Source organism: Acipenser ruthenus, chromosome 24, assembly GCF_902713425.1.
Source record: "Acipenser ruthenus chromosome 24, fAciRut3.2 maternal haplotype, whole genome shotgun sequence".
NCBI lineage: Eukaryota > Metazoa > Chordata > Actinopteri > Acipenseriformes > Acipenseridae > Acipenser > Acipenser ruthenus.
This window is the reverse complement of record NC_081212.1, coordinates 972887-995239: the sequence shown is the minus strand read 5'-3', so window position 1 is coordinate 995239 and position 22353 is coordinate 972887. Positions and strand designations below refer to the sequence as shown.

Here is a 22353-nt window from a genome sequence, read left to right as displayed (position 1 = left end):
CACAGCCTGAGGAGCATATGCCTGTCTAATCCCAGGGGTGAGGGAACAATGAAGACTCCCCAGTGAAAAACAGCACCTGCAGTGCCAGCCATTGTTCAAAGCACTGCAGAGCTCCAGGCCATCCGATTCACACCCACGTCGTTCCCACAACATGAGACCGTTTCCAAATCTACAGCAGCACCAAAAGAAACGGCTTTGCCAACTGTTTCATTAGTCAATTCATGTTACTAGGGAAGTCGTTCCAGCTTTTTTTTTGTAGGGGATGCTCGTAGTGTGTTTGCAGAACGTGTGTTGTTGCTGTTGGGCATAATGAGACGCGATAGACATCAAACGGTGATTTTGTTGAAGATGGCGCTCGCATTAAAAAATGGGTGTAAAGTAGTAAATAAATCTCCTTCAAATTACAAGAACAGCAAAAAAAAAAAGCACATGTTAAGGCGTTTGAATAAATACACCATATAACCAGCAACACAATGAGAGACTCTAGCATCAATACTAGGTTTATCTCATTAATTCCTGGAGAGTGCATGTGCTCCGTAGGTTTCCGTGAATGAACGGCCCCATTGTTTCCACACGTACCAATGATTCTTAAATCTGGGCGAACAGCTGCCATCTGCCAGTTTCCTGCAGACAGGTGCCCAGTACAGAATGTTGCACCAGCAGCCCATTCAATGGCACTGCAGCCACTCTTCTGGGCAACAGACATTTGACCCTTTTCAAACTGGCACGGTCTTACAAATATATTTCAGATCTACCATTTGTGGTATCACACCCCTAAGGATTGTATGGCACAAACAGCCAGGCATTACTATCAGACTCAGACAGTGGGTTATCCTCATACAGCTTTCAATGGTTTGTGCCACAAATTCACAACTTTTCTGGACAATTAAAGAGCCCTAAAGAGAAATAAAAATATCAAAATGCTAAATACTACTAAAACAAATAAATGATTTCTCTCCGGGTATGTCCTGAAAACTGTGAAAGGCGAGGTGCAGGCAGACAGCAGCGACAGACAGCCGTACATCCCAAATAAAAATCCACAATCCTGTTTCATAGTTCTTTTATTTAGACCCTCCAAATAAAAGGCACATAAAAACATTGGGCATATGTTTACATAATTATTTTTGACAAAACATACATTTAAAAAAAAAAATGTAGGAATGTTTTTTCCTTTCCGCTAAATCGGAAAGTCTAAAGTCTTCATATATATATTTATATATACAAAACAAAATGACCATTGTTAATGTTCTAATACAAAAGGTTTATAAAAGGTTCTTACTTCCTCTTGCACAGATGTCTAGCCTAACTACCACGTCCTCGGAACTAAATGGTTTTGTACAGAGATATACATTCCCTTTGCCTCGGCAGGGATCCAAGAATTGCTTGTTGTACCAGTCTGACAGGAACACATCGGCCAGCCTTGGGTACAGTGATAAATTAGGATGCAACAGAATTTCAGCAAGATTAAAATAGTTCATCGTCTTTATGAGATGATCTAGGATTGAGAAAGTTAATGAATGACACACAGTACGCGTTACTGTATGTACAGTACAGTGATCTCAGGGTTTGCTCTGTCTCCAGTTAATCACAGTAGTGTTTAACAGCTTTAGAAGCGTGCCTGTCAACCTCAAGAGACGACGATAGGCTTCAGCATTTGGTCTGGCAGCTGCTTTGAGAAAGTAGGACTCCACTTTGACAGTAAAAAAGGAAAAGCAGTGGAGAGGGCTGCTCAACACACTGAGTTTAAGAGTTAACAGCTTCTGCCACCTTCAGGAAACACATACATAATATAAAAAGAGATCTGGGGAAAGTCCTTTTTTTTAGGTGGGCGTCTCTTACGACAAGGGGACTAACTGCACGCTGGCACACAGAACAATTCTTTATTACAAGAACCGATCCAAGCTACAGTAAAAATGTAGCAATGCTTGGGACCGGGTCAGCTGATCTGTGAGCAAGTCTGAATGGACGGCAGCATTTCTAACTCCGTTCTTGGATCCCTGCCTCTCTCTCTCTCTCTCATCTATGCTTAGTTCAGCTCAGCAGAAGTATATGGTGTACCATATATATTTACAAATGCAACGTTACAATTCCAGGATTAAAAGTTATGTGTGAGACATGAAACACTTACATAACACGATCACCGGGCTCTCTATCCTCAGCAGAGTTCCTGAGTGTAAGGTCCATACTACGCTTTCTATTCTTCCAATAAAAAAGGGATAAAAATAGAATTCTAATTAAAAAAAATAATAATAACTAGGATCCATCACCGGTGTAATAATAATAACAACAACATTAAGAATATTAATCATGGTGACCTTTGGAACAAACCTCGGCATGTTCCCAAGCCACTAGATGGCGCATTTCTATCTACAGTGCAGACCTGGTACTTTTGCAGGTCAACACTTTCATTTGATCTTGAATAATAATAATAATAATAATACTGCTCTTTTAGAAAATTAAAAACATGGGCTATGCATTCAGTGCAAGTTTCTTTTCCTAGTTTGAAATCCTGTAAAATGACTGAAAATCCAGAAACTGGTTTATAACTGTATAAAAAGTCAGAAGCTCATCCCAGCTATCCCCAACACACACTTAGATATTTTGTTTGTTTTTACATCTTTAGTCTATAAAAGCCTTAACGATCGCTGTGGGTGGCACGATTGGAAGGGTAAAAAAATAATCCATCCAGTTTAACTGTTTAAGATACTGTCCACGTACCTTACTGAATACAGCGTAACAAATCGCTCTGTACAAACACACGTCTACATACGTGACCATTTGAAATCATCTTTGCCCTCCGATTGGAAGTCTTTGTCCCTTTACCGTTAAAAAAAAACACACTTAAAAACACACTGTTAAATACTGATCTGCAGGCTACAATAAGAGACAGCTGCTATGTGTATTAGGAAGTCTTACGAAACTCTTGATAACCAGCAATGCACATGGATTGCATTTGACACCCTAAAAAAAAAAGGGGCGCGCGACTTTGACACACAACAGAATCCTCGCTTACCTGACGTGAAAGACGTCTTTGCTCGCAAAACCAAATTAATCTTGCACTTTTTTTTTTTTTCATTCGATTAAAAACAGCAACTGTATTCTGTTTTGGACAGAGGTGCTTCAGAAAGCCCTAATACTAAGCCCTAAGTTTACTTTTTTTTTTTTTTTTCTTAAAAAAAAAAAAAAAAAAAAAAGGCAGCTGTACTGCAGCCAAGCAAAGGGACAGCTCCTCTCTCCATACCATACCTGCCTATGCAAAGTAAACTTAATACTGGGGGAGGGACGGAGGGAAGGGGAAAGAGGGAGTCTACCAGGGAGGGGAGGAAGGCAGGACCTGGGAAAGAAAAGGCATGCTTTCCATGGGTCGCATCGCTATATTTAAAGGGCCGGTTATATTCATGGCGCTGGAGAGAGACATGGGGGTGGAGATGGCGACGGGGTGCGCGATGTTCATGGGCGCGGTGGCGATGGTCACCGGGTGCGGCAGGTTGACCGGGGAGGTGATGTTCACCGTGCTGGTGCTAATGTTCATTTGAGCCGCGATGGTGACGGGGTTGCTCATGTTGCAGCGGCTCATGCCGGTGGTGATTGGGGCCGACACCGTCACCGGAGTCGCAGAAGCAGAGTTGCAAACATCACTAGAGTCTGAAACATACGAGAGAGAGAGAGAGAGAGAGAGAGAGAGAGACGTTAGAGAGCAGGTCTGTTGCTGAGCATCAATAATATAAAGCAGACCCTGATAATGATGGTACACAGCCGTTTGAAAGGTCTGTACAATATGTAGCAGATCCTGATATTGATGGGATACAGCCGTCTGAAATTTCTTTATTATAGCAGACCCTGATGATGATGTGATTCAGCCATCTGAAATGTCTAATATATAGCAGACCCTGATATTGAGGGAATACAGCCAGCTGAAATATCTTTGTATATCAGAAGGAAATGTTATCACATTAAAAATTAGCTATACGGTTTAATTATAACTATATATGTTGAACTATATATTATAAAAAATATGGCAGAGCGCTGTGCAAGATACATGGTGATTTTCACCCCACTCCCAGGGAGTATGTCAGCATGTATCACACTGCACCCTATACAATATTATACATGTGAAGACTAATCACAACAAACAACCGCACTGCCCAAGCATTACCCCACTGAAGTTTAATACAATAGTACAGATCCTTGCTGTCAACGTCTTATACTACAGCTCATGTTTCCAGACACTTAAATGAAATGTCTGCATTCGGAAAAAAATATATATATTTTGCCAAAAGTCTCGGCTAGTGCCATCATCAGTGTACTAAATTAGTTATGTGACCAGTACAATTATGGTTTTGCCAGTGTACATTCTGAGGTTTTATAAATCATTCACCACCCGTATGTACGTTAAAAGGACAGGGGAAATGCGCTTTGCTGAAATTCTTCACACAAAGCTCAATCCAAGCTAGACTAGATCAATCACAGCTGCTATCAAGGACCTCAGTGTTTTGTGAACAGTTGTATGTTCCATCACACCTCGAAGAGTTTCGTATCGAGCTACAGTATTACCTTTTCTTTCCCCCAACGTGTTCCAAATCCAGTCACCTAATCCTAGTCAGAAATACAGACACACAACAGCATTATAACAGGCTGCTCAAGGCAGACAAACAGGGGGGCATCTTCTCTGGACTCCTGGTTTGTTAACCCCTGCACCACGTCGTCTTTCAAAATCGTCTGTGTTGCGTCATTTTACAGGTAAAAAAAAAATTAAAAGCACCAAGACAAACATCTGCATGCATCGTTACTATTTATGGGAAATCAATTGCAAAAAGCCATTTTGGAGTGGCAACCCCAACACAGTACAAGGGTTAAGAAAGATTCAACCTTTTGTGCTGCAAAGAGCTCAATTATTCATACGGATTTCAATGGGATGTAACACTAGACAGTGATAAACAGATAAAATCAACGAGCTCAGACTCATTTGGGGCACATGTTAACAACGCAGGCACCAGCTTTTTGCAGCTGGGGTGGTACCAATGCACTAGTAAATAAAATAAATATATATAATCCAGCTATAGGATAAAACAAAAAAGGACAAAACAGGTACACAAGGGAGGGGAAAAAAGTTGCATTACAAATAAAGACTGTTCTAAAAAGAGAAACTTTTCATTAATAGCAAACATGTTTTTTTTTCAGTCACATTTTAGCACAGCCATTAAAAGGCTCAGGAACAGCCCGGTGAATTTCTTTCCTCCAAAATTCATTCACAGTGCATCAAGAGAACTAAAACCTTTGCCTCTCTCGCAACACAATTTTCTAAGACTAAAAACAAGGTTAAAATAAAAAGTTCAAACCGCATTTTAAAATTACAGATGGAACATGTGGGTGAGAGGACCTTGAAAGTGAAGCTGAGCATTGGAATGACGCGTGGTGTTCTATGCACAGGATGACATCTGCACCCAGGAGGAGGTACTGGAATGACGCGTGGTGTTCTATGCACAGAATGACATCTGCACCCAGGAGGAGGTACTGGAATGACGCGTGGTGTTCTATGCACAGGATGACATCTGCACACAGGAGGTGGTACTGGAATGACGCGTGGTGTTCTATGCACAGGATGACATCTGCACCCAGGAGGAGGTACTGGAATGACGCGTGGTGTTCTATGCACAGGATGACATCTGCACACAGGAGGAGGTACTGGAATGACGCGTGATGTTCTATGCACAGGATGACATCTGCACACAGGAGGAGGTACTGGAATGACGCGTGATGTTCTATGCACAGGATGGCATCTGCACACAGGAGGAGGTACTGGAATGACGCGTGATGTTCTATGCACAGGATGACATCTGCACACAGGAGGAGGTACTGGAATGACGCGTGGTGTTCTATGCACAGGATGACATCTGCACCCAGGAGGAGGTACCGGAATGACGCGTGATGTTCTATGCACAGGATGACATCTGCACACAGGAGGAGGTACCGGAATGTTGGCAAACACTGCATAGTGATTGGTTGATTTCTCCTATGCAATTTATAAATTCCAAATAAATCAACGCTCCCTCATTTGCCTGCCTCGAGACGTCCAGTTTCTATGGCTGCTAAGAAGCCACCTGAAATCAGCCCCCAGTCTTACAGCGAGGGTGACAGGAGTGACACACGCTCATACACTGACAGGCAAGGGAAAGATAGGCTCTCATGGCTCTTCAGCACCCACAGCAGAGCAGCAGAGCCCTCACATGAAGATCAGAAAGGCAGCCACTGAACGCCTGCACCAGCCCACTAACCAGCCTGTGCTCTCCGGTTTCTGAAGGACTCTTCTGTATTTCTGAAGTGCGATGATAAACGGCCGATTAAAAACAAAATCATAAGAACTCAATTTTCCTGGAAGTGCAAAAGGAACACCCTTCAGATAGTAACCAGCTGGTATATTTTTATTTTAATCTTCATTTTAGGCTGGAATTCAGTACTTTCGTCTGAACAAGCCCTTGAACCGGTTCAAGTTCATAGGATTACAGTGGAAATGTAAGCAAGGATGGAAATACGACTCCCATTGCATAACAGTTTGATCCATTCCTGGTTTTACTACGAGTTTAAGACACACCTGAGCTTGTTACCTATACACTGTGGTTAATCAAGCATGTATTAAAACCTGTTATTCACATGCCAAAACATGTAGTGTAATTTAACTATGCAATACACCGGTTTGTCCTTCGTTGCTAAAATGGACTGTATTTGGGGGGGGGGGGCAGGGTTGCTTTGTTAGTGGGAACAGGGATAGAAATAAGACTCCTATTTCATAGCAGTTTCAGTCATTCCAGGTTTTAGTATGTGCTTCGCTAGACCCAGCATACACACAAAGAATACGAAGAGTTAACCACCACAAGGAGCCGTTTTCACAACTGACTCACCTGCTTAAAAAAAAACAAACAAAAAAACCCAACAGGTTTATCCAAAGCCTGACCAGACATGCAACTTATTTATCAAGTGCGTGGAAAATAGGCAGAAAATGTATACATTCCCAACTTAAAACTTCCTAGGTCAGTGGTTTTAAATACATATGTGTATGAGATAGTTAATCCTGGGTGTGCACGAGTTAATCATAGCAACCATACTGACAATGTGACTGCAAATTATACATTCCAGAGTCCAGATTTTGCAGCTCAAAGTAAATGCTTGCTTTCCTCCCGGGACTTCAGCAGTGGTTCCTCTGGCTGATCTTCCTTTGCATCTTAAAGGGTTGTAAAGACGCCTCCCAGTGCACAGCAGTACATGCCATTCCTAGTTTTACTGGGAGCTCAAGTTCGAGGTTTCAGTGACACGCAGCACAGCACTGGGATTCCCCTTCAATCTGAATGCACCTTGAACAGTAGGAGATCCCGACAGCACTGCAGTGATCACAGTGCGATTTCTGACTTAACCCATGGAATACCTGTCCCACACTGTGACCGCCTCTCTGCGGAGGCCAACGCAATTACCTTTTAGCTGAAGTGAAAGAAATCAGAGCATGCATTTAATAGAGATGATGCAAAGCTGTATGTATGCGCATTCAACCAACATGTAACTTGTGTAGAACACATTCCCCCTCCACTTTAGCTAAAAGGTTAATTGCATTGTGGCCAGATTTACTATCTGTACGAGCTCCACAAGGCAGCCCCCTTCTCGTTGTCTTCTTGTCTTACGTACCTTTGTTACAGGATGTGTTGAAGTTGCTTTGCCCGTGTGTTTTCAAATGGCTGGTGAAGTAGGCTGCGCTCAGCATCTTCCCACAGATATTACAGGTCACTTTCCCTTCGTGGCGAATCATGTGCGAGCGCAGTCTGTCTTTGGTAGCGAAAGCAGCTGTACAAGCCTGCAGAGAGAGAGTGGACAGAAGAATGGGTTTCAAACTGCAGAGAGATGGCGCACATTCATTCATATAACTTTCATCTTTGTAAAAAAGATATTCTAGCAAAATGAGTTTCTCATCAGTAATAGTACTGCAGTGCCTGAATGAAATCACAATTACTAATTCCACCAATTAACTTGTGTACGTATTCGATTAATACCAACACCCAAATGAAAAACACAAATAGCTTTCCAAAAGAGTTTTTAAAAAAAACATACCATTTTTTTTTTTAGTTACAGTATTTAAATAAAAAGTTACAATACAATTTTAAATCGCTGCAAACGATTCCCGCATTCACTTACAGCACAGCAAGGTACGGTTTGCCGAGCAGAAAATATTCTACCCGACCCAAATCTACACTTACACCTGACATACATGGCCTGCACCCTTGGTGCTTGCCAGTGCCTTATTCAAGTCATTACTAACAGTGGAGTATTAACCACACACACAAGTACATTCACTCTATAGCAGGTGAAAGGCATGCAACTTGTTTCAATGTAGTAAGTGTAACGTTTCTTTACCGTGACTTGGCATTTGAAGGGTCTTTCTGTGGAATGGACGTGCTTCACATGACAGCTTAAATGATCAGGCCTGAAAAAAACAAAATGAACGTATTAAAACATAAAATCACATCCTCACACCCTAGCCCGGTGCAGCAGTACCACAGTGCACTTACTACAGATCTTCAGAGCAAATCCTTCTGAAACTCTGATCCCCCCCAATCAAGAACATTCTACAACCCCAGCGTTCTAGAACTCCTATGACTCACAATGAAGGGGTGGACAGGGCATTACGAAGCAGGGTCACTAGCACTGAATGGGTGGTAAAAAAATGTCAGGAATCTCTTTAAAACAATGCTGAAATAACAACTTTTAAAAAAAATCATACTATATGAATAAGTTGTGTTACTTTTATTGTAGGTTGTACTTAAAGATAAAATAATAATAATACATGCAGTGATATCCTTAAGCACATCACAGCCAAGTCATATTATTAAAAAAAAAAAATTGCAAAAATGTTTCTGCTCTCCCTCGAGTTTGATGCCAAGTGTGAAATATAAACAGTGCCCACTCAGCTCAAAATAAAAAATTATATTTTACACAAGTTGCTTCCGACAGAGAACACACTGGAAACTGCTGCATCATCCCGGCTGGCTCCTGCTGCCCTTTGTACCATTGATTCCATGAGCTGTACTGTGGCCACGCAGCATCTCTGATCTTAATGTGAAACGAGTCAGCGGCGCTCTTGTGGGCGTGATGTGTTTTTACAAGACCATGCGTGGTGACAGACCTTGGACAGTATGCTTATACAGCTTGCAGGACACAGCCACAGAGCAATCAGCACATCTGTCATGATCAACTGCAGAAGCCCAGTCATCCTTGACAAAGCTTTCTCTCATACTAAACCCCAGAAAGTTTCTCTTGGTTTCGTGTTTCACTCGCTGCTCACTGCTTATTAATTTTCAGCTTTATTAAAATGATTCTTTCAGGAAGCATGCACACAGAACAGCACAGTATGAACGGACTTACACAGAATCTAAAGCAGCTTGCAGGGAAACTACTGCTTCACCAGAAGCCTGGGTTCGGGAGAACAGAAAGATGCATGGTGGCAACTAACAAGACCGGACTGTCAAACCAATGCAATGAGACTTCATTACTGGGAACCAGAGCTGGCGTTTAAAAAGGGTTCTGCATCTTAAAGTAGAGCAGAACATTTACTGAGCGTCACTGCTAAATGAGTCACTGCTAAATTTAGAAATACCAACAGCAACGTTTTGAGACAAAAACATTTAGTAAACTGATCAATCGATTTGTTCCAAAGCATGTTAACAAATACAGCAGATTTAACAATGCCAGGGCTTTCACAGAAATCAGAAGAAAGTGGGTTTTTTTTTATATGAAGGGAGTTGCAGAAAAGCGTGAGCCACGTACCTGGAGAAGCCTTTCCCACAGACCGAGCAGATGTAAGGCTTGTTGATGCCGCCCTCGTGGGACCTCACGTGGTAGGTCATGCGGTCCTTCCTCTTGAAGCGCTGCTGGCAGATGGGGCACTCGAAGGGCTTCTCGTCAGAGTGGGACAGCTTGTGCCTGTTCAGGTGGTAGACGTCGCGGAAGGCCTTGCCGCACATGTCACAGCCGTGGTTCTTCTTCACGGGCTTGGCTGGCTTCTTCGGGGGGGCGCCGGTGCCGGGTGGGGGGTGCTGCGCGTTGCCCATGATGCCGGGAGACATGATGCTAGAGCCTGTGGACACCGAGGTGGTGGCGGTGGTGAGGAGGCCCGCGATGGTCGACACGTAGGAAGGGGTGCTGCTGTTCTCCCGGGGGATTGGGGAGGAGATGAGGGGCACCATGGTGGGTGCAGTCTGGGCCGTCTTCTTCGGCCGCGACACCATCTTGACGCCCGTGTGGCACGACTCGTGCCGGCGCAGGTGGTAGCTGTCCCTGAAGGCCTTGTTGCAGTAGCCGCAGATGAAGGGCGTTTTGGTTTTGTGCTCCTTCTTGATGGCACCCGCGACTTGCCCCCCTCCTCCTCCGCCGCCGGGCCCCACATTGTCTTTGAGGTGCTCGGAGGAGCTCGAGGGGGGCTTCTGCTCCAGGGGGATGGGCAGGCTGGGCTTCTGGTCAGGCTGATCGGACACAGAGTTCAGCAGCGGGAGGAGGCTGTTCTGAGCCACCTGGTGCTGGTGATGCAAGGCTTCGTTCGCCTGGGAGGAAAGAGAAACAAAGCAGAATGATTACTAGAATGGTACGGCACCCAATGTATCCAAACTCTTCCAAGCCTTAACTTGAGGGCAGGGGCTCCGTGTATTACAGCAAACCAGAACTTTCACGTCACACCAGCACATTGCAAAGAAAGAAAACTACTATTTATTATGCCTAATGATACGGAGTCTGGATCCTGCTTTCAGAGTAAGTACCGATGCATATTCAGCTACACTTAGCAGAACACACTGCTTGCTCAGTCCCTTTCCGTCTTGTTCTGCATCAAATTCAAATTTAGATCACAGCTCTGTCTGAGAAATTGTACTGTGTGCTAGAAGGGAAATGTGTGCATCTTCAAAGCAAAGATCTTTAATCTACACCCTTGGCACGGCTACACCCACAAAGACAATAAGCCACCACCGAATTCAGATAAGCAAACAAAATGCCCTTAGTGCATGGAGGACAGACAGACTATGAAATGTTGTACTTTTATAAAAGAGTAATCATTTTAACTAAATTGCCATGCTAGATTTAACAGTCCTAATTAATCCAGATGCAATCAAATGAAACAAAAGCAGTCACCTAAAAGTTCTGAACTATTATACCAAAAGAGAAAACTTCACACAAGTGCAGTACCTGTAGAGAGCTTTTCAGCATGTACACAGTATGCACACTCACGGTTTGAATGCAACCTCACTGATAAAATACTGATTCTGTCCTACTGTAAAAATAGACAGGAATTTCCTGCCAAAGCCAAAAGATGAAGTCAATGTTTAAACAGAAGACGTACTTCACCCCTGTCTAAGGGAAAGGTGTTACAACCGAGAGGAAGCACTTCAAAATGCAGTTGAGATTAATGACAGAATGAATACCTAGCACACTGTAAACGCAGAAATACTGAAGATTCTGACATTATAAACTTGTAAAAGGTGCTTTAATCATTCTGGAGGGCTGTTCCTGCGTGAATATATTATATATAAATTATCTTCTGGGTCCATGTTTGAGATCACGGTCTGGACCGAGCACATGCTATTTGTCAGCTAGAATCCATCTGACCTGTAGTCTTGCCCATCATGACTGAAAGTGACTTCAAAATCAGCCAGTCATGCGAGGAGGGGCAGCCCATTTACACAGAAAGATGCGTGTTTCATATTGCAGGCATTTTTGTCCGAGCTCTGCAAGTAACATGGGCAATCTGAAGTGTGAACGGAGCAGATTTGTAAAGCAAGTACAGTACAAAGTCTGCCCTGCAAGTTTTCTGCATGCAAATCCATATTACAAAACTTGCAAGAAAGAACTTGGTTGGTTGCAGGAGGGCTCTGGATGAGTTTGTAAAGTGTAGCATTCCTTTGCAAATCTGGTCCACTGTGTCCAAAACGATGCACAGTACAGCATGCTTTTCTGTAGAACACTAGACAAGGACTCCTAACCCTCAGACCCTTCAAAACACCAGAGCTTAGAGGTGAAGCGAGCCTCACAGCACATGCTGGCATTCAAGGATCTAAATCTGTAGCGGGTAAGAGGATATCCTGCTAGGAGCCATTCCTCTCCATGTGACTCGACTGTAGCAGTGAAACACACTCTCTCTGACCAGGAAACCAGCAAAACCAAACATCAGAGAGGTGCTCTGTAGAAAAAGGACCGCTGCAAATGAAAACTGTATAGGTTATACTGGAGCAGGTCCACAGACCAGCCATTGAGAAACGGTGCTCTTAAGAGCTATAGGACTCCAGGTTAGACACAAAATGCTAAAATACCTGCCAATACCAGGCCAGCACACCTGTGCCCCTTCCAACTCCTACACAGCACTAGCAGTTTACTGGCACAAAAAAAAAAAAAAAAAGATCACCATTTAAATCCCCTTCAGTCACTGCGTGCATGACTATCACGTGAAGTTTCCGATCTATCTATCCATTTTATAATGCATAGCGTGTTGTTTTTTTCAAACTTTTAAATTTCTAAAAAAGTAATTCCGAAATCATGACCGAAGGGGATATAAAGGGTGAAACGCGACTCCTGTTGCTTCGTAGTTAGCTGGCTCAACACCACCGTCTTACTTCACATCTATAAATACACCTTCCAAATCTATTTCATTTTTCTCACACTGGGAGTTTGGCTATGATCTCACTTCTACCACCTCTGATCCCAACCACTGCACCTGTGCCATCACAAGCAGTCAACTGCATAGCAGCATTTAGACAGTCTCCCTAAATACATGCCCCCACCCAGCTGACCTGCATAGACAATCACTCATATCAGGGGTTCAGGACTGGGTTGAAAAATGACACTAAAATCAAGGACAGGCAGGAATGTAATTTTAATTTAAAAATCTTTCACACGAGTGGAAAAGATTTAAAGCTTTGTGTTGAAGTTAAAAGGCTTTACAAAGCAGCGCTTGTGCTGCAAAATAAAACAAGCAAAAGGGCCCATTTTCCAGCCCTGAAGAGACTGATCTGAGCATCTGTTCTACCGGAGAACCTGACACCCGCATGCCACAGCGAACCAGCCCGCAGTGTCACGGCTACCAGTAGAACAGCCCCTTCCCTTCGTGACGCTGCGATCACAAAGCAGCGTGCAATAACACAAGAAGGGATTCCCCTTAGCCAAACACTCCTGGGAGCCCAGATAAGGACGGGAATACAAGGGGTGGCAGGGTTGCTTCAACCAGGAATGCAATGCACTTTGAATTTAATCTTTTTTTAAATCTGCATTGTGTTTCAGCTGCTCATGAAATACAGTACAATGTTCACAGCCTCCTAGACTTTTTCTGCATTAAATCCAAGTATTGTATACAAGCAGTATACAAGCAGTAAACATGAAAAAGGACTGTTCGCAAAGTGCTGGAGAAGAGTAAAGTTAACGAAGCGGACTCTCCACATCTGTCAGGATTTGTTTAGTGTCCACAGGCAGAGCATAACAGTTTAACCACCAAAACCAAGCCCCTTCCAGACCTCTCAGAACCTGAAGTTCTGCCAGCGTGCTGTGTGAGCTTCTCCCAAAATCAACGCACTGCTGCCTGCTGCTTAAATGCAATGGGGTGTCATTGACTGAAGAAAGAGAGAAGGGAAGGGGGATTTTAATAAATCTGAACATTTACTTTCACAGCCAGCCATCCAGTCAGTAGTGCCATTTCCAAATCAATACCATGCATTTCCTTTTCTCTTATAAATAAAAAGAACAGCATGCAGTGGTGCACTTAGTCTCCACAGGAGGTCTTTGTGACTTCCTCTTCATTGCTTCAGTTGCATGATTCATTCCAGTTTATTTTGTTCCCCCGACTGTATGCGGCTGCCGAGCTGGTAAAACAGAAGCCGTGTCCCCCTCTTCAACCTCGGGCCCTGCATCTTCCTCCCAAAGGAGGGGGGGCGGCACAGATTCCACGCAGACCCAAACTCTGGATTGCCCCTGCAGTCAGATACTAATGACAGCTCGGATTCAAATGTGAGGCTCAGCGATACGAACCTGCTGTGCTTTCATGCTGCACGGAGGATTCTGACATAAACCTACTCTGAAAGCAGAGGTCAATAAAGACAAGTGGAAAACAAGTGCAGTCTCCTCCTGGAGGGGATCTGATCTGATCTGCACAGGGGAGAGGGCTGTCCAGAGGCACCGCTCGGCAGATCCGCTGCTGGACAGATACCGTTTTGTTCAGTTACAATTATGATGCAGTAATTACAATTATGATGCAGTAATTACAATTCTAATTACAATTACACCAAAAAGTAACAAACAACTCCACACATTTACAAGTTCACTCTATTCTAAATAACCCAGAAATAAACCACAGGTACAAACAAACGGGGTTAGCAAAAGTGTATGATAACAGAAGAATAACAATCGAATGACAAATAAATGCGCAACTGAACTGCAAGCGATCAATGATATGGTGTAATTAGAATTCTAATTACGCCGGTGTGCCCGGGTTCAATTGTATTGCAATTAATTGTGCATTGCAAAGTAATTGACCCCAGGTCTTCTCCTCAAACTGTTTTGAATATGTTTTCATGTATTTTGAAGGTTTCAGATGATAAATAAATTTAAAAAAAAAACATGCTAGTGTTCAGAGATACCTACAAGGAAGCCAGCATATTTTTTGCATGAAAGGTTGCTAGCACAGCAAGTTATTATTTAGCAATCTAAACTGCGCTTTCTCTGGCTTTACACATTCCAGCATTTAATTCCAAATCCTTTCCAAGTGTCGGTACTGCTCGCATTCCTCCCATGCAAGTAATACAGTACGTTTCATCCACACAGCGCTACCACATGCGCCATACGATTTCAAAGGGCTCCCACAGGAAAAAATGAGTAACACATTAGTTTGCAAGAAAGCGACCCACTGCAAAAAAGATTTGGATTACAACCCCTCATTATCAATGCCAACGGTCAAGACGACAATGCTGTAACTATGACCCAGACAAGTGGGAAACCATCCTTACAAAACATGCATGACTCGCCCTCACTCCGCAGCTTCACAGTTTAATACCAAATTCACTTAAAGCACCTTTGTTCCTCGGGCCAGCTGTAGGTCAGTCTGATTCTCTACTGTCCGCTACCCGGGGCCTGTTTTTAAAGCTGCAACTAAACTATGTATATGAGCAACTGTCTAAACAACATCTGCATCATATCAGGGACTCTGGAACAACACAAAAAATATGTCTGGATTGAAGAAAAACACGTGTACACCAGGTAGCATCTCACAAACAAATGCCAGTGAAGCATTTCATCCAAACCAGGCCAGTGGTTTCCAGGATATAACCTAGCCCTAGCCCTCAGCAGCTCAGACAGCCAGTGACACAGTCAGTCAGCCGGAAGGAATAAGGTTTGGCAGTATTCATGAAGCCTTTCTCGGTTCTTTTTTTTTTTTTATATAAAAGAGGGTTTGGAATGTTTCCAGGTCTTCGTTTTCACAAATGCTCTTGCAATGCAGTAGGGCAGCATTGACTTTGCTATGCTGTTAGGAGCACAGAGCGCTCAGCCTGTCCATTCAGTAAGCATGTGAAACCCAGACAGCCCTCAGGACTGGAGCAGACAGACAGACAGACAGCCAGCCCTGTGCACAGTGGTGTATTTCACAATGTAGGGAGTAATGGAGGCCCCTGAATGGAAGTTTGTATTATTCATAAAAATGACTGCTGGGACAAACATGTGTTCTTCATGTTCCAACATTCTCCTAAAATGTAAACGTAAATTGTTTTCTATTAAAATCAGCTGGAAGACAAAAGTGCAATTTGTACTATATTACAGTTAAAAAAAAAAAAAAAAAAAAAAAAAAAAAAAGAATAATCTACCAAACACGTCAGCAGTGCATCAAATTACCTAAAAATGAAAAGTTACAGAAGGGGTGTCATTTAAGAATTGACACAGTCGTTTATAAATAAATACAAAAATGGTCAAGTTTGTTTGAATAGTCATTCTAGCACCAATTCAAGTTTTTTTTTCGAATGCATTAGTTCAGGGTTCATCTTATAAGCACATACACACACATGTTCAGAAAGTAATACCCTTTCAAGTTTTAAAATGAAACCACTGTGGGCACTTCCGTGGCTGGTACCAATTAGCTGCTAACAGCTGAAATGCTGCCTGGACACAAACAGAAGGGCAGTAATCCTACCTGCCACTATTACAGCATTCAGCAGACACACTTCAAAAGAAGCAGCCGTCTGTGTGTGCCACTTTCCCGGAGGCCTAAGAATCTGATCTGCAGAGCTCTGAAGATCCTCAGCGTTATGAATATGATAATCTGGCATGGAACGGAAAACGCTGTAGAATACTCTACACCACCCAGGAAGGCTGCTCCTTCTGCACTTCTGGTCTGGGACCCAGTACTTATGTAAATATTACTGGTGACCTCCGAGGACAATTTTACATGCACTGCTTTCACTCCAACTGGGAAATCACCAGTGCTTTAAAAAGGGGGGGGGGGGGGGGCTTGATTCACATGCTTTGTGTGGGGGGGGGGGTCAAACCTGTAATCACGTTTAACCCTCAGGTTAAAATGATAATATATAATCTCTAGTTGCCCAAAAGCTCTATTCCTTCCAGCTAACCTTGCCTCAGAATTCTTCAACTAATCACAGCCTATATTACAAGACATTTCAAGAGTTTTAACAAGATTTACTTCACCACAAACCCCAAAACACCAAGTGTAAGAATAAAGGAATACTTTTAAATTATTTTTTGGTTATGCTTGTCAGAGCCTAGGCCTGCTGTGTATAGCTTCAGCAGCTTTTCAAGCTATGGTGTTCTTAAATCCCTTTCATGGATTCAAATTAAAGTTGCTACAGCAGACTGTACACGTTGATACTGTATATAAAAACAGAAATTGGGCAGAAGTGTATAATACATCAAAAACAAACCTATTTGTAAAGTCGCCTGGGGTAATACAATAAATTATATTCTCTAGAAGAAAAATATTTTTTAAAAAAAGTATCTGGCAAATACAAACGCCCCCAGGCTACTGAACATTTTAAAATCACTACAGCGCACAAAGATCTCGCGTGGGGGCGGTTTGCAGGCTACCAGTTTTGAATTTCACGATTCAGCTATGGAATTTGAATAGGCTCCGCTATACCAGCCGATGAGCGGACTGTTTGCTCAAGCGTGCATGGAAGGACTATCCATTTTCAAGGAAGGTCTCTTTATGGGAACGGGCCAAAGCATAAGAATTCTTATTTTGGGGGGGTGGATGAATGTATAAAAGTATACGTGTTAATAAAAACATTTTACGATTGAATTTCTTGTTTCTACATTTAATTTGCATGTATAATATGCTTCTCAAGTTACATTATCTACGGCGATTTACTTTAGTAGATTGTTTTACCAAGGCTGGGGTATCATTCTTTAACATTTACATACAAAATAGTGGTCTAAAAAATTCAGACTTGAACCTTTTTTTTTTTTTTTTCAAAACCATTTCAATCGGTTTGCTTTTAAACGGCAGATTACACTGCAAAATAGGCGTTAGATTATACCGCAGATACACCGAATCACATGCATTGCGTTTAAACATAGACCGTGCAAGCAGCAGAACAAAGTTTGGGAATATTATACAGATAGGAGGATGGTTATTTTTTGTATTACCCTCAAAAGCTCGCCGGTGGGGCGAATGAAAAAAAAAACAAAAAAAAAACCAACCAACGAATAAGTGGCGCTGGCGGCGACTTCACCTAAAAATATCTATATCGGGAGAAAACAAATACATGTTTTTTTGCTTGTTCGGAGCCATTTTAACCGATATAAAAGTGTTGCATTTGGAAAAATATCACTTAGACACACAAACGAGACAAGAAGAAAGCAGTCCAGATTTTTTTTTTTTTTTTTTTTCAAGCGTCATGCCCGTACCGACTCACAGCTGGAAGCCCAGTAGATGTGTACCATTGTTTTGCTTGGCTGGGTTTACCTCAAATTAAACCTTTTAAAATCGCCCTGCACCGCGGGACAGACGGTTTATACATCGAACGAGGCCTCGCAAAGGTCTTTTCCGCTTTTATTCGCTCCCTTACCTGAAATAAGAATGTACTCCAACTCGGCTCCATTGCAACACTTAAAAAAAACTGCAGGAAATCTCCAAGAAGCCTACAACAAAGCAGCTAAACATGGCAGCTGCTACAACTTCCTGTAACCCTGGGGCCGGACCATTCAGGGAGGCACATGGGGGGGGGAGGCAGGGTCCACAGCGACTGCATGATAATGACGGAGTCCGTGGATACAAGAGTATTCGACACAACCTGTAGTTTTATTTTGAATTGTAGCTTTGTATCGTGTTTATCGAGCGTACCTTTAAATATATATATATGTTTTTTTTATCGAGTTTTGCCGAACACCCCTATCGGCGGTTGTTTCAGCGATCCGACAGGGGCATTCGAAAGATGGAAAGAAGTTAATCATTTTCAATTTTGCTGTCGTGAAGCAGATTTCGTGCCGTTTTCAATTTTGTTTTTTTACATTTTGACCGTTTTTGTGTGGGATGTGTTATTGTTGTTTTCTTTTTTAACGCCTAACGATAAGACACAGGCTTAAATAAAACAAACCCATGCATTTGAAAAAAATGTATGCTTTACCGTTTATAACCCCCAGTATTTTATTTATTTATTTATTTATTTTAATTGTTTTTGTTTTAGGCGCGACACGGCTGCCGAGGGAAAAACACGAACCCATTGAAAAATATCAGCGCCAAACACTATGTAAGCGACGATAGGATGCGCAACACGGTGCATAATCTAAATAAGACACCGCATTGACCAATTCTCAGACTTGTAAACCGTTGCATCTACGGTATTTATAAACGACACTGCCTAATCATCATAAATTAGGACCTTGTTTGATTACAGCGCGGCTATAGTGCTACATAAATGCATAGGTGCTTATTTATACATTTCCGCGACGAGTTAAACATGCCAACTGTATTATTAGTAATAATTATTTGTATTCTTATTATTAGTATCATTGTTTAATAAAGCTTCAATTACCGTTACTTTACACGATAATCTACAACTATTTTAAATAGGGATGTTATTGTCCTTACCGGCGATAGCTATTTGATTATTCTCATGTAAACTGGTTTCATTCCCGACCTTAGGCTTGGTTGTTTAGACAGTCGCCGAGGGCGCGGTCAGTATTTTTAAGTAGCCTGACAGCCATTTTCTCCCCCCAAAATATGAAGTTGCTTCATAATCAGTGTCCGCTTGGTAAACTGATACAAAATGCATTCATGATAGGTACCTCCAGTCTGACTAAGACCTGTAGAGGTTTACTACTGTGGTGCTCGGTTCTGGATCATTTAAATACATTGGATTTACTGTCACATGCCATCAGCTTGTCCAGCATCCTGGGGCATGCTGAAGAGCTGTTTGGTAACTTTAAATATGAAATGCATTTAAATGAGCGCAGAATATAAAGTATCATTTACTGAATTTACACTAGATAGATGTGCCCTATCAGCTAAAGGACAGCCAGTTCCATTTTTTTATGTCTGAGTAATCACTTAGGTTGAGTTTCAAATTACAGTAAACGCCAACTCTCCAGATGCTGCAGATTGGGTGTTCTGAGAGTAGGGTTTTTATTGCTATGTATTTTCACAGAGCTACCCTCTTTCTGGGGTAGAACGAATGCATGGCTTGAAACACAGTATTTAACATCATCTACAAGCCATTAGGGACCAGGGACCAGTCGGGCTAATGGAAATTGTTCCATTTTCTTTTATAATTTTTTAGAAAAATTTTAGAAAAAACGAAACGCAATCACAGCTCCGTGAGAGAGCTACAAAACAGAGTTCAATAGATAGATCGCACAATCTCAGGTGAGTCCGGTTAGGCTATTAGTAAATCCAGGAGTGGCTCAAACCGCTATGCAACAGAAGATCCTCATATTTCTGATCCCACCTCAGTGCGCATTACCCTTACCCTCAACATTACTATTACATCAGCCATGTTTGAAAATAATAATAACTGCACAGGAACGGTTCCCCCGCTGCTCATGCCTGATCAGTGCAATCCTAGCTCTGCAGCTGGATCCCAGCTGGTTCTAATGATCCCACACTATTGCAGCTGCTGCCTTCTCTTCTCTCTGCAGACCTGTGACTGTCTGATTATTAGGAATCATTCGAAGGTTGTTCTTTGTAGAATCCTCTGTATCTAGCATGCACTGTGCTGCCCGCATGCTCCAGCCCAGGTACCATTATGTAGGTCTGGGGTGGCCCTTCCACTCCGGGTCTTAGTTCCAAAACCTCTTTAAATGGTTTAATTGAATCAATTCCACCTGCACCTAGACCCTGAAGGAGTTCATTAGATCAATTTACTTGTTAAACCTGGAGCGGAATGGCGCTCCAGACTGAGCTGTGATTGGACGCCCCTGATGTATTGTCCAGCTTAACGGGGCCAGAACCGCTGCAGTGGTTACTGCTTTCTCTAAATGTGCGCGGGAGTGTAGGTGTTGTGAACGTGGCCCATAGTGCTTTAGAAGCATGACTCATCAGCACAATGCCATGCAGTGTTTTGCATTGCCTCTCGGTACAGATGAGTCATTTCAGACGCACTGGTTTATGTCAGAAAAATGACTCCATCCCTGATATCCTTTCAGAGGAGCTGTAGGAGAAGGTGTGCTGGGCTGTGGGCAGCAGCAGGGCTGGGGATCCGGTGAGGGTTAACGGGTAATCTCTTGATCAGGGAAGACAAGGGCTGCAGAGGAATTTGAAAGGCGTTCATAAAACTAATCTGCAACACCACCCTATTCTGTATAACTGTTCGGATACTACTTCCTTTCAGAGTTGGGTTTATACATCTTCTGTAGCTCCTTTTCATTTTATTATCTGTACAGTGATCTAAAGCCAGGCATGGTCCCTGCCTATACTAATGCAACTCCTTCTCCAGGGTGAAAGAGCGCGACGGGGTCTGCTGTCCTTCAGTGGGAACCTGGTGTTGATGCACTACCGCAGGGGTGGCCAACCCTAGCCCTGGAGAGCCACAATCCTGCAGGGTTACTGGGTATCTTAAATCATCAATGGCTAAAGACCTGGAACATTTTTTTTTTGTGTTGACCAATTAAGAAAATAATTGGTTCAATTAAGTAACAGAATTCGGGTGGAACGAAAACCAGAAGACCTCCTGGGGTTCTGAGGACACTTTGTACCAGAGAAGAGTGTGCCTGTGCTGTTCTGTTTCATTTGATAGATGGGGCTTCTTCTCCGCTATTTGTTGACTTATTCTTTGGTACTTCAAAACAAAGCGTAATATCATATGCTATATAAAAAGATTATATATATATATATATATATATATATATATATATATATATATATATATATATAAATCTGTTTCTTTAAATCTCCACTGACATCTGAAGAGGGTATTTTTGTGTGTATTTGAATCAATTATCATGCAATACAAAGTCTGTTTAATTATGAATACAGTTTGATATTCATGGAAGAGCTTCTTAATGACAGTCTAGAACATCAAACTTTGTTCTAATAATAATACATAAATAAAAGACTCTTTAAATAGCTCGTTAAAGCATTGTGAACACAGGCCATGAAGTCACAGTGGGATAGAGCTAAATCTCTGTGCAATCCTCTTGACACCCTACACCCCAGAGCACCTTGAAAATGAATTTCCAGCGGGTTGCATAACAGCTAACATCTCCAATAACCAGTTTAACATTGCTGGGGTTTTGTTTGCATTTCAAACATGATAGCCAGAGTTGTAATGCAACCACATGGGGGCATGCCAGCCTTTGAGCAATGTCCAAGTGAACTTGCAGAAATAATTCAGTTGCATTTTAGATGCAGATCTAAACTTAGATCATCCTAAGAAATCTTTGGAGCAGATTTTGAAAATAAAAAAAAAAAATAAAAAAAAATAAAAACTCACCTCCCCAATTGCAGTAAGGTTTATTTCATCCTCAGCTCTGTCTCACATGAGCTGAGAGGTTCCACTCTATCCAGAGCTCTCTGTGCAGTGAAGCTCACTCAGCACTAGGTGTCTCTGTTGGCTTACCATTAAACTACCTCTAGAGAACTGTACAGGATGGTGTTACTGGGTTCGCATTTAACAGTCATTTCTGGGGGGGGGGTTGTATTTTCCAGTGATGCGGGGGGTCAGTGAGAAAAGTTTTGGAGCTAGTTGTATCTATTCATATTTTCCTGACTTTATTTGTTTTTTGACCAGTATGTTCATTCTAGTTCATTCAAATGCATAACGACCTCCTATAAGGATGCCATTTCCCCCCATATGCTGTAAAGCAAAGGAAAAAAAAAAACGTTTTCATTGAAAACCATATTTA

The 22353-nt window shown here is 42.3% G+C and overlaps 1 protein-coding gene across 2 annotated transcripts; it reads right to left on the bottom strand.

The window, feature by feature from the left end:
- Nucleotides 1–1043: 1043 nt before the first annotated feature.
- On the bottom strand, nt 1044–18216 carry LOC117430836 (vascular endothelial zinc finger 1-like). 2 transcript variants are annotated; one of them, XM_034051348.3, is made up of 6 exons: nt 18081–18216; nt 9808–10580; nt 8398–8467; nt 7675–7840; nt 4555–4596; nt 1044–3645 (listed from the first exon to the last, which is right to left on the bottom strand). In XM_034051348.3, the coding sequence occupies exons 1-6, from the start codon at nt 18111–18113 to the stop codon at nt 3308–3310; spliced, it is 1422 nt and encodes a 473-aa protein (XP_033907239.1). In that variant the 5' UTR covers nt 18114–18216; the 3' UTR covers nt 1044–3307. The 2 variants fall into 2 exon arrangements, with proteins under 2 accessions (XP_033907239.1, XP_033907240.1); XM_034051349.3 differs by lacking the exon at nt 4555–4596.
- Nucleotides 18217–22353: the final 4137 nt, after the last annotated feature.